At 42.4% G+C, this 12,322-nt stretch overlaps 1 protein-coding gene across 1 annotated transcript in view; it reads right to left on the bottom strand.

The window, feature by feature from the left end:
• The window catches only part of LOC119911879 (mucin-5AC-like), a 37,775-nt gene extending 28,354 nt beyond the window's left edge, over window positions 1-9,421 (bottom strand). Inside the window, exons 1-4 of the mRNA XM_038730860.1 lie at window positions 9,290-9,421; window positions 8,398-8,505; window positions 8,143-8,292; window positions 6,798-6,867 (exon numbers count right to left, since the gene is read on the bottom strand). Coding sequence (XP_038586788.1) covers window positions 6,798-6,867; window positions 8,143-8,292; window positions 8,398-8,505; window positions 9,290-9,421 — 460 coding nt within the window. The remainder of the gene's footprint in view (window positions 1-6,797; window positions 6,868-8,142; window positions 8,293-8,397; window positions 8,506-9,289) is intronic.
• Window positions 9,422-12,322: the final 2,901 nt, after the last annotated feature.

The following is a 12,322-nucleotide window of genomic DNA, read 5'->3' as shown; positions in this document are numbered from 1 at the left end:
TTAATGTGAGATCTCTCACTAATTAGACTTTCATTTTAAAGTACTTGTACTTTAAAATAAAAGTACTACTGTCCCCCCCAAATAATGACTGTTTTAATCTGCCCAGAGTCAGCGTTCGTGGTGGAGGCTTTGTTGGTGTTTTGGAAAAACTGTGTTACAAAGTACCTTGTGAGAAATTCTTATCTTTTGAAGCTCAGAAGCCTAAACCCAATTATATTTGCTATTGTTTACCGTCCTCCAAAACCACCAGGCAGCTTTTTAGTAGAACTCCCGGAATTTCTATCTACTCGTTTTAAACTATGACAAAGTTGTTATTTGTGGTGATTTTAATATCCATGTGGACAACCCCATCAATAGTTGTGCTTCTGAGTTTTTAAATATCACAAATCCTTTTAATTTTAAACAAAATGTATGTGGTAAAACACATTATTGTGGTCATACGTTAGACCTTGTTTTCACTTTAGGTGTGAGAATTTCTACTGTCACCCGCTAATCCTACAGTCTTATCCCACGCCATATGTTCTCACATCCTAAATGACCATAGTGTGGTGCAATTCTGCACACTTTTACAATCAAAGCCCTACCTTGTCTGAGTATTCTAATACCAATAATCGGATCCGCTTTGCCTTATAGCACCCCTTAAAGTTAAGTCGAAGGCCAGAGAAAAAAAGCAGCCTTAGCTCAATGACAGGACCCGCATCTTAAAAAGGGAACATAGGAAAGCAGAACGTAGGTGGAAGAAATTTGGACTCCAAGTACACTATGCTAGCATGAAGGAGCTACTGTGACAGTATAATAGAATGGTTAAGGAGGCTAGAACAAAATATCTTTCAGAACTTATCTCTTTGCACCACCATAACCCAAGATTTTTATTTAGGACTGTTGATCTTCTGGTAAATCCGGCCCCTACTGAAAGTGATGCTGACTCTGAGGTGTTTTTATTGTATTTTATTGAAAAGGTGGAGTTAATTCAGGCTTCTATCACACCCAGTACTGCTTACTCAGATTTTCCTTATCCACAGCTTGACACTTTTAACAAGTTTGATCCAATTACATTTACGGAACTTGACAAAACGGTATCACATATGAGAGTATCTTACAGTCCTCTTGATGTGATACTGACAAAGTTTTTACTAAAAGTTATGGATTCTGTAGGGCCGTGCTTGCTCTCAATTTTTAATAGTGCTTTATCCAGTGGCCGTGTCCCAGATTATTTTAAAACTGTGTATGTGATTCCACTATTGAAAAAACCTGGACTGGACATCTCCCTCCCCGAAAATTATAGACCAATCTACAAGTTGCCCTTTATTGCTAAAATTTTAGAAACAATTGTATACAAGCAGCTTCTACATACATTAGAAACAAATAACATCTTTGAAAAGTTTCAGTCGGGCTTCAGGAAATACCATAGCACTGAAATGACATTGCTAAAAGTTACCAATGGTCTTTTGATGGCTGCAGATAGTGGAATGTGCTCGTGCTTGTAGATCTTAGTGCTGTGCTTGACACGGTTAACCATAGTATCCTCTTGGAGAGAATGAGGCGCTGGGTGGGGATTTCTGGCACTGTTTTAGACTGGTTTATATCTTACTTGTCAGATAGGAGTTTCTGTGTGTCTTTGAATAATTATATGTCCTCACACTCTACTGTTAAGTATGGTGTGCCGCAGTCTTGGGACCAATTTTATTTTCATTATATATGCTTTTTGTCCGTGTTTCAACCGTTTAATCATGTCTGATGTGTGATTGATTGATTAAGTAGTCACTCAAACCGCCTGCCTATGAGCCACCTCTTAAATCGCTGAAAAAAGTGAGGGGGACAAAACATAGATTTTGAAATGTGGGGGGGACATGTCCCCTCATGTATAATGGCTCCTTACACATATGGTCCAACCACTTGCATTTCAACATGGGGGGAATTTTCGTGAATTTTTTTTCAGATTTTTTTTTCTTTCAGATTTTTGTAGAGCAAGCTAGCACTTAAATAAATAAATAAACGTTTTTACAGGCTTACGTTATGTGTTATCGAACTTCGAATTATTCATTGTACTCAGTTGAGAATGTCTACACAAGACGAGCATTTAGTTTCACTTGTAAAGCAAACATTTATTTTGTCATAGTCTGGTGATGTTACAACTGTCCATGTGGTGGTCTAGATTCAGACAGACTGTCACCTTTTTCAAGTAAGCTGCTCTTACATACGCCACCGATACTGTATCAACATCACTGTAATCAGTTCAACGCTTTGCTCGCCTCGACGTTACATCTCCTTGACTCGAAATGTACATTAAACTGAATACAGCATTGTAGACAATATTTTGTCCTTGTAATCCATGTTTCCATTGCATGGCCTCTGGATATTGCTGGAAATTGAAATGAAAATCCCCCTCCTTAAAGGGTAAATTATTATCATTATATGACTAATAACAAGGTTGAATATGGAGAAGTTTCTCTGTTGTGGTGGCAGCCCAGCTGACCGTGAGTGTCCTGGTTATAGACTTTTTTTGTCTTTTGTCTGTTTCCGTTTTTTTCTCTGTTCCCTGCCTGCCTCCCTGTGTCTCCTCCCCCGTGTGTGCTCTCTCTTTCTCTCTCTCTCTCCCTCTGCTCCTGAGCCCAGCCAACGACCCGCACCTGCACCTCGTCAGCCTGCCACACCTGCCAGCAACCCCCTGATCAGTTCTCCCGTGCCTTCTCTCTTCCTCGGCCCCCAGTGTCCCTCGGCTCTCTGGTCTCAGTCTCCTCAGTTCTCCGTGCCTGCGTTTCCCCGGCATCCACCTCTCCCTCAACCCCTTCTTTCCCCTAACAAAACCTGTTAATCTTGAGTGTTGCATTTGGGTCCACTCTGTCCACTTCACAACATTCTCTTTTCCTAGCAAAAGTTATAGTGGGATACAAATAATTTCAGACTGTATTTTCAACTTGCCAGAAAATACAAGACCCTGCAGCTGGTAAAATCAGAACTGCTCTCCCTCCCATCCATGACATTTAGGATGAGCTCTGTGAAGGACCCAACACACCTTTCCTTCCTACTTCACCCTTCTACCCTCTGATAGGGGGGAAGGTGAAGGAGGTCATAGGGAGGCTAGAATGGTCCTCCTCACTGGGACCAGATTCCTGACAGGCCCCATCATTTATTCAGTCCTGTCCCCCAACCCCCTAAGCAGGAGGACGCCAGGTCCCTCGCAAGAGCCCTCTAGCACCGGCAGCACCCCAGAGTCAGCGACAACCCCGCCCAGCCCCAGGACGGGTCCAGGAGGGCCCAGCCCCCCCAACTCGCAGACCTGCCCCAGGCCCAGAGGCTCCAAAGCCCCGAGCCCCACACCCCCACACACCCCTGAGGCAGGTCAGTGGAAAATGTTTTCTTGAGTCTGTAGAATATGATATGTGGTCAGGACATCTCTGCAGCACAACAATAATGTAAAATGGTATTTTATTTCTATAACAAGCTCACCTCTGCTGCAATCCGCCTCTTTGTTGGCCGAGAACCACTACTTTGCTCACCAATGGAATGGAGAGAGTTTCTGCAGAGGACAAAGATAATTTATTATAATATTGGCAAAAGAGAAAGAGAGTTAATAATGAAAGAGAAAGCAAATAATGATCATATTATAGGAATACAGTTACCTGATCTTTTGTATTTCCTGTTGGAACTGTTGGATGCTCACTTTGATATGGACTGAATCAATTTTCTTCTTCTGGCATAGAGGAAGTCTACATGTGGCAAGATGTGGTAATAAAGTTCCAGAAAGAACTTAAAATCCTGATCCTCCAGTAGCATGGCCAGGGCTCCTGCTTCTTTGACAGTATTGGGGTCAAAGTCACCTGAGTCTTGTATGCTCTCAAAACAGTGAATGAGATCCTCTCTGTGCTCAAAAACAGTATTGATTGCACGGCTATAAAAGTTCCATCTGACGTTGCAGGATCTATGGGCAACCACTTTATCCAGAAAACATATCCGCTTGGGTGACTTGGAAAAAAAGCTAGCAAATCCACCAATGTTATAAAAAAAAAATTCTTGCCTTGGATATGTGAGAGGTGGCCTGTTGCATTATCAGGTTGAGCTGATGTGCGTAGCAGTGGATGTAGTGGGCATTTGGGTACACATCTTGAATTTTCCTCTGAACACCTGCAGTGGCACCCCTCATCACGCTGGCCCCATCATATGCCTGGCAGATGAGCTTACTTTTATGGGATAGAAGCAAGACGGTCTTTTAGTGCAGTAGCAATGGACTCTGACTGCAGAGGGATGAACTCAAAAAATCTTTCCTGCACGTTATTTTTGTCATCGATGTAGCGTAGCACAAGCACAAGTTGGGACTGTGTGGCAATATTTGTTGTTTCATCTGCCTAGATTGATAAAAAAATCACTTGTCTGGACTTCTTTGATTATTTTTTCTCATGTAACAGACAACATACAGTCCAGTAGCTCGTTCTGTATAGTTTTTGACGTTCCCTTAAATACAGTAGCACTGTCAAGGTGCTCTTTCAATGCTCCATCAAGAGAGGCAACAAAATCCACCAACCCGCGAAATATACCAGGGTTATCTGAACTCTCGCTCTCATCATGGCCACGTAAAGCCAACTCAAACTCTATAATCCTGGACAGTATGTGACGATTTTATGTCACCTCTTCGTTGTGCCTTCTAATGCCAATCCTACAGCCTTCATCTAGTTGTTCAGCAATGCTAACTCTGCCCAAAAACTTTAGTTTCATGCTATTATCAAGATGGCTGCGGCTACTGTCATGACGTTTGCATTTTTCAGATAAATGTTTGAGGTCTCTTACCCCCGTTGTTGTCCACAAAACTTCAGTGCCGACACTTTGAAATAAAAGACAAGGAAAGCAAAAAAGGGCATTGCTAACATCACATAAAAATGTTACCCAAGTATTTACAGGACATACGTTTATTAATAAGTTCTCATTTTTACGTAACATTTCCTCATCAGGTTTCCCAATGCTTAGCTTGCCAGGCCAGTACTGCATCGATTAAAAAACCAACAGAATACACTCCCATAAAGGTAAGTTTATCTAAACATTGATAAAAAAAAAAATTGTTTGTAAAAGCTATGACTTGAAAAGAAAATGTGTTCTTAATGTAAAAGTTGTAGAAAAGATGCATTTTATATGACAAAATATTTTGATTGGAAACAAATTTATGTTATTTGCATACAAGGCAGTATAAATTAAGCTGCGTCTAGAAGCAATTTTTTTTATGTGGAAATCTTTTGCTATATAGGTTTCTCAGCCATTTGAGTTGGTGGGGATGGATCTAATTGGGAAATTGACAGAAACCAAGCATGGACATACAGTACATATGCGTGATGATCGATTGTTTCACAAAATGACCCCAGGCTTACCCTTTGACATCAAAGGCTGTGACTGAATGCATCATCAAATTCGTCCACCATTTCAAAGCCCCTAAAAGAATACTGACTGACCAAGGCAAAGAATTTGTCAATGCCGTAAGTACTTCATTCTGTCCTAGGCAGAAACTGTCTACATTTTGTTGATACATTTAATACTTCCCTTATGATTGCAGATAAACAAAAGTGTGTGCGAAATTCTCAACATCAAAAGAAGCCTATGCTCGTCATATCATCCAGACGAATGGCTTGGTGGAGAGAATGAATGGCACAATTCAGAGGTGGGTCCTTTTTATATTCTTTGATAGACTTTATTTACATTTATTACTTATGTGTCATGTTGTTACGACCCCCTGTTGGTCTAGTGGAGTGGGGGCCATAAACATATAGGCACAACTGGTATAGATCTTAACAAGGTAACTTTTATTGGTAACAGAGAGATGTAGACAGGTAACAAAAAAACAAAAGGAGGGTGGACGAGGGTGCTGCGAAAATAACAAACCAAGTTAAAATAAAAAGGTCCTCAAAAGGAGGCCTGTACCTATCTATCGTTTTAAGCAGAGTTGATTCTTGCTACAAAAGAACACAAAGAGCACAGGACCCACTCCACCTGGTGAAAACTAACACAATAGAAAACAAAACAATAAGTGAATTTCTCCACTGCACCCAATGTGGAGCTAACATACAAAGGTATGCAAATGTTTCCCTAAACACAATGTACAGCTAATAAGCAAGGAAGGTGGATAGTTCCACTAAACACAAAGTACAACTAACAGGCAGGCTATGGAGTCAATACCAAGTCAGGACAAGTCAACAGGCGGTGACAAGCTGCCTGGAGCAACAGGTGGACTCTCCTTATGAGCCGGAGGTAATTAACGTGGTGACGAGCCATTGGTTGAATGGAAACAGAGGGAACCAATGGCCGGGACTGATGTCAGCACCCCAGAAACCAGGAAGTAGGTGGGTCTTCATTCCCCAGGGACACAGCCTACTTGGTAGAGGTGAGACAGGGAAAAGGGGAAACACAAAGGTGACAGCGACAGCCGTGACACTCCTCCCCATAAACACAAACTCCCCAGTTTGGGAATTAACCAGTTTAGACCTAACTACTTTCTTTTCTCTATTATGATTGCAGCCTAGACAAGGCATCTGCAATAATGTTCTCTGAACCTTTCTTATGCCGTATCTCCAGATTGTATTCTTGTACAATCAACGCCCACCTCATGAGCCTCTGGTTATGGTTGTACATACGGGCTAAGAACACAAGCGGGTTGTGGTCTGTGTAAACTACCACAGGCAGAGAGGTGGAACCAACATAGACCTCAAAATGCTGTAAGGCCAACAACAAAGCAAGGGTCTCTTTTTCAATGGTTGAATAGTTAAGCTGATGGCGGTTATACTTCTTTGAGAAGTAACATACAGGATGGTCTATACCCTCTACATCTTCCTGCAAAAGCACGGCACCAGCTCCCACGGCACTGGCATCCACCTCCAGCTTGAACGGCTTGGACAAGTCGGATAGGTCAAAGTGGCCTTCCCAAACTCACACTTAGCAAGATTTATGGTAAGGTCGGCTTGAGCAAGGCGAGAAAACACTTCGGAGAGGGTGGACATGTGACTCTCCCACGGATCTGAGTAGACAATGAGATCGTCTAGGTAAGCAGTGTTAACTAACCTCTGGAAAGTAGCTGGAGCGTTACACATTCCAAAGGGCATTACCGTGTACTGCAAAAAGTCATCGGGAGTCACAAAGGCTGCGACCTCAGAAGCACGCTCAGTAAGAGGGACCTGCCAGTATCCTTTTAAGAGATCTAGTTTGCTCACAAACACGGCAGTACCGAGGGTATCAACGCAATCCTTCATCCGAGGTAAGGGATACGAATCACGCACTGTGACCGCATTAACTTTTCTAAAGTCGGTGATAAATCTCGGTGAACCATCAGCCTTGCTTTCTACAAGACATGGTGAACTCCACGGACTGGAGCTAGGCTTGGTGAGGCCATGCTGAAGGAGGCACTCTACTTCTCCTTTCATTACATCACGCTTCATTACATTTGCGCAGTACGGGTGCTGCTTAATGGGTCGCGGGTTGGTAAGTTCGACATCATGCTTTAACACTTTGGTCCTACCTGGAACATCACTGAACAAACTTGGAAACTGAGTAACTAAACCTATCACATCCTGCCTTTGAGCAGGGGATAGATGTGGTAAGCAAGTAGGCAACTCCTCAATCGCCTCTGAATTGGGGAGACGAGAAGCTGGGTAGACGGGACAACGCGGCCGCAAATCGTCGACGTCTGGTACAGGCGTAGGGTCAGTCGCAACTACAGCTACCACTCCAGACCGAGGTTTTGCACCAGTTGTGTCTGGTTTGAACCCCACAGCAGTACCCTGAGAGTCTGAGTCCTCTTCCCTAACATGATAGAGTTTTAGCATATTAATGTGACAAACACGGGTTTTCCTACGCCGATCAGGAGTGCTTATCACATAATCTGTGTCATTGAGTCTTTTGTGAACCTCATAGGGCCCTGAATATTTGGCGGACAACGCAGTACCTGGTACCGGAAGTAATGCCAAGACTTTGTCTCCTAGACTAAAGTCACATTCTACAGTGGAACGATCATAGTTTCATTTCATCACGATTTGTGCGGTAGTCAACATGTGTTTAGCGAGTGCATTAGCTCTGTGCAGTCGCTCGCGGAACTGACTTACATAATTGAGCACGTTGTGTGCAGGAACGGACTGCAACTACGGCACTTGCTGTGTTGCTGTCACTCACCACATTCCTGAAGCAGGCCTGTAAGGTTGGATCCTCTCTCTGAGCCACAGCCAAGCGCTCTCTTGTAGCTTGCAGTGGTGGGGAGGAAGAGGATGGTTCCACCGCACTCTCCATAGATGCTGGCTCCTTCACGGGTGTTGAAACAGCTATCTGCAAAGGCTTACAAAACACTGTATCAGCTAGTGAAATATCTGACCCATCATCACATGTCATCTGGCGTGCCCGCGCACGAGTAACGATGCAGGCTGGAAATACCGTGGGCGACTCTGCGCTGCAGGCAGGGTCTCCTGGTACATCCAAGACTTCTAACGTTGGAGTCACTTTACCCCCGGCTATGTCATTTCCCATGAGCAACACAACACCCTGTATGGGAAGCTCATCACACACTGCTACTGGGAAAAAAAACACTGACTAGATCGGACTGAATGTGCACCTTATGCACAGGGCGAGGCGCAAATCCCATTTCAATGCCCCTTAAGACGGACCCAAATCCACAGGCGGATTCAACTGAAAAGGGTAGCACGGAAGCTAACACAACCGATTGGGAACAAGCGGTGTCCCGTAACACTTTAACAGACTGCTGATCTGCTGGCAATCCTGTAAGCGAAATAAGTGCTTTGAGTACAAATGGACGAAAACAGGGATCAACCTCATTTTGGTTGTCACAGTTTAATTGAAGGCTTGGTAGATTGTTAATTAACCCAACACCCTTGGGCTGAGACCCATGCGAAGACGACCGGTCTTTGCGTTTCAAAATCACACAATCCGCAATAACATGTCCCCTCTTATGGCAGTAATAACATTGACGCTCTTCTTCCTTCGGACTGGGATCCCTAGGGGGATTAGTCCGAGGTAGGTTTACACGACGGGAACTGTCTACAACCTGAGGAAACGCGGGTTTGTGAATTAGCATATACTCATCTGCTAATGTAGCTGCAGCAGATAATGTTAACACCTTTTGTTCATTTAAGTACATCACTATGCGTTCGGGTAGGCAGCGTTTAAGCTCCTACTCGCTCCAAACCTCAAGCGGCCATTTTAATGCTAAAGCTATTCGCTCAAAAACTTGGAAGTACGAGTCCACTTCAGCCTCTCGGAACAACGACACCAAAGCAATATTTTTGCCGACATCAAATCCGGGACTTACCGAGTCCAATTTGGATGAGTAGGGGAGAGAAGTTGTACCACCAGAACCCGCGGCCCCACCAGCCATAGCTGCGTTGGCGCTTTCTAGCTCCAACTTCCGCAGTCTCACCACCTGGTCAGGCTCAATCTCCATTCTCCTCACTTCGAGTTGGAGTTGCCTCTGACGTTCTCTGTCCTGTGCTTCATACTGGAGACGGGCAAGGCATACCTTTAGCCGCGCTTCTCCTAGCGATCGAGCACTGCTGGCAGAGGACGGATCAAACCTGGGCAGCGTGAACGGCGTGGACAAGTCGGGGGCAGCCAGGATGGGAGAGTGGCAGAGGAGAGACTTAGCACTATCGAACGCGACCTGACATTCTGGGGACCACACAAAGTCTACTTTAGGGCTAAGTAACCTAGTTAACGGTTCGACCACGGATGAGAAGTTCCTACAAAAAGCTCGGTAGTAACCAGCCAGGCCGAGGAACGAGCGCAACGCCTTACGAGTGGTTGGAACTGGACTCGAGGCAATAGCTTCAACTTTTGCCTCTACTGGCCGAACTTGACCTTGACCGTGGGGGCTCGTCCGGTATGTGTTTATACTCCTTGTATGGTGTGCCTGTCCACTGAAATTGTGTTAATACAATTAAAAAAATATGATTCTGATCAAAAATATCAATATTGCCTTTATTCTCAGAGCCCTGAGTAAACTAGTTGACAACCATCCCGAAACATGGGATGATTATCTTGATGCCGTGATCAGGAACCCCACAAGCAGCAGCCCCACCAGCTACAGGCCCTGCATCCTCAGAAACCCCACAAGCAGCAGCCCCACCAGCTACAGGCCCTGCATCCTCAGGAACAAAACAACCAGCAGCCCCACCTACTACAGCCCCTGATCTGCCCCAACACAACAGCCCCGCCACCAGCAGCACTATCAGCAAGCAACGGTTATACCAAGGCTGTTGCAAAGAAATGTAAGATTTATCATAAATTTTAATTGAAGAGATTTTAACATCCAAGCACACTGATGTAATAATTATCTCTATCACGATTTGTTGATGCATTTTAATTGCCACTTACATTTTCCACATTGATTTGCTAGATTTTTTTAATAATTATTCTTTTATTTCATTATTCACTATTTTTGGCAGATGTAAAGGATGCATGGGCAGGAAACGATGCCCATGTCCTCCTTTCTAAAATAGGGGCTTACAAATTATATTACTGGGATATTCAACAAGTTGGTCCGAACATGGAGCTGGAAAGTGAAGTATGTATAGCGTTAAATGTTTTGTAAATCAGCTGTGGACTTATCAATATATTTTTAAATCATTCTATCTTATATCTTTCTTAACAGTCAATTAATGCATATCTAGCGGTCATGGTGCGTGATTACAATCACCAAAATACTACAAAAGCAGCATTCGATGATTCATTTGCAATGACAGCAATGTGGAAAAGAAGGACTCCAAGACTGTATTGGTATAATGAATCTCATTGATGTACTAATCAAATTAATTTCACATAAGTTTTAATTTTAATAAAACAATGTGATATCCATTCAATATTTTTCTAGGCAGTGCCTTGAACAACCTTTTATTAGGAATTTATTCACTTTTCATAATTTTTGTTTAATTTTAGATAAAACCCCTGGAGTACAAAATCATTGTGGGAATTATAAATGAGCATCACCACTGGACACTAGTGATAAAAATGACTTTACATATAAAACATAACATGCTACTGTATTATGTGACAGAAGAAACATGAGGTGCATAATATTATGTTTCATAATACATTTCAGTGAGTAAAGAAATAGCATTTCATTTTTTGTCATAAAAATATTTAGGTCATCTAACAACAACAAAAGAAGTCCCAGTTCCTGGATCCACTGGGGGAGACATCAAAAAATGTCTGGAAACAACAAGGTAAGGATAGCTGTTAAAATATAATTATAACACAAAATAATGTTAACAGAGAAAGAAGACGTTGGCAGCATATGATTTTTGACAGAATTAGAGCTTTTCATTCATTATGAAATGTGAAAAGCTTGTGAATCTAACAAAAAAGCAGAAAAGAAAAATGTGAGCATTTGGTAGGGGTAATTAGTATTTTGTGTTTCTTATATACCGTGTGTTGTGTGCATTATAAAGGGGGGATACATTTTATGGAAATTATTGTATACCACTATAACGTTTGCTAGGAAAAGAGAAACTTCTCCATATTCAACCTTGTTATTAGTCATGATGTGAAGAATACACAAAATTAAATACTTGATGGTAGGCCATCATCTGTGCATTATGGAGGGGGAAATGTATTTTGGCAGTCTGCATGTCCAGCCTGGTAGGACCAGTAGGCTACTGTTATTGCTTTTTGTGTATGAAAAGTTCTGTTTAAATGCAATGCATTATTAAATTGTTATGATAATAATTTACCCTTTAAGAAGGGGGACAATTTTAGATATTCTCAATTGAGTGCAATGAATAATACGAAGTTCTATAACACATAACGTAAGCCTGTAAAAACGTTTATTTATTTATTTATGTGCTAGCTTGCTCTACGCGAACCTTGTTAATAAAACAATACTAAAACGATAGATTAAACAATACACATGGTATATTTTTCATTCACTTTGTTGAAGTCGAAGGTCCGCCTTGAATGCACGAAACACTTTCTGTCGGGGATAACTACCTTGGCACGACACCGCCACTTGTCCGTGTCTCTGGGTTTCTGAATTTCAGACACTTTCCTCCACTTAGTAGCCCGTCAGAGACGTTTTCTTTTCTCTCCTAACTGATTCACCCAGAGTTGGATGCCAGAGCGCGTACACCAAACTCTCCACAGTCCAGAGCGTAAGCTTAACATTGATATAAACAGTAACGTTACCTGTTCTGCCGTATAACACACCAAACGGAGTAAATTATAAAGTCACAAACGTAAAAAGTGTTTATTTATGAAGTTACGTAATTTATTTAATCCTACGAAAGGACAAGAACAAATTTAAGACCTTGGTAAATGAAATTTAATACTTTGGTAATGAAATTAATACTTT

The sequence above is a fragment of the Micropterus salmoides genome, unplaced genomic scaffold (assembly GCF_014851395.1).
Source record: "Micropterus salmoides isolate LMB-PRFRI ecotype aquatic unplaced genomic scaffold, ASM1485139v1 Ms_hic_scaffold_2, whole genome shotgun sequence".
Classification (NCBI taxonomy): Eukaryota; Metazoa; Chordata; class Actinopteri; order Centrarchiformes; family Centrarchidae; genus Micropterus; species Micropterus salmoides.
Note: the sequence above shows the minus strand (reverse complement) of the source record. Positions and strands in the feature narration are given on the sequence as shown.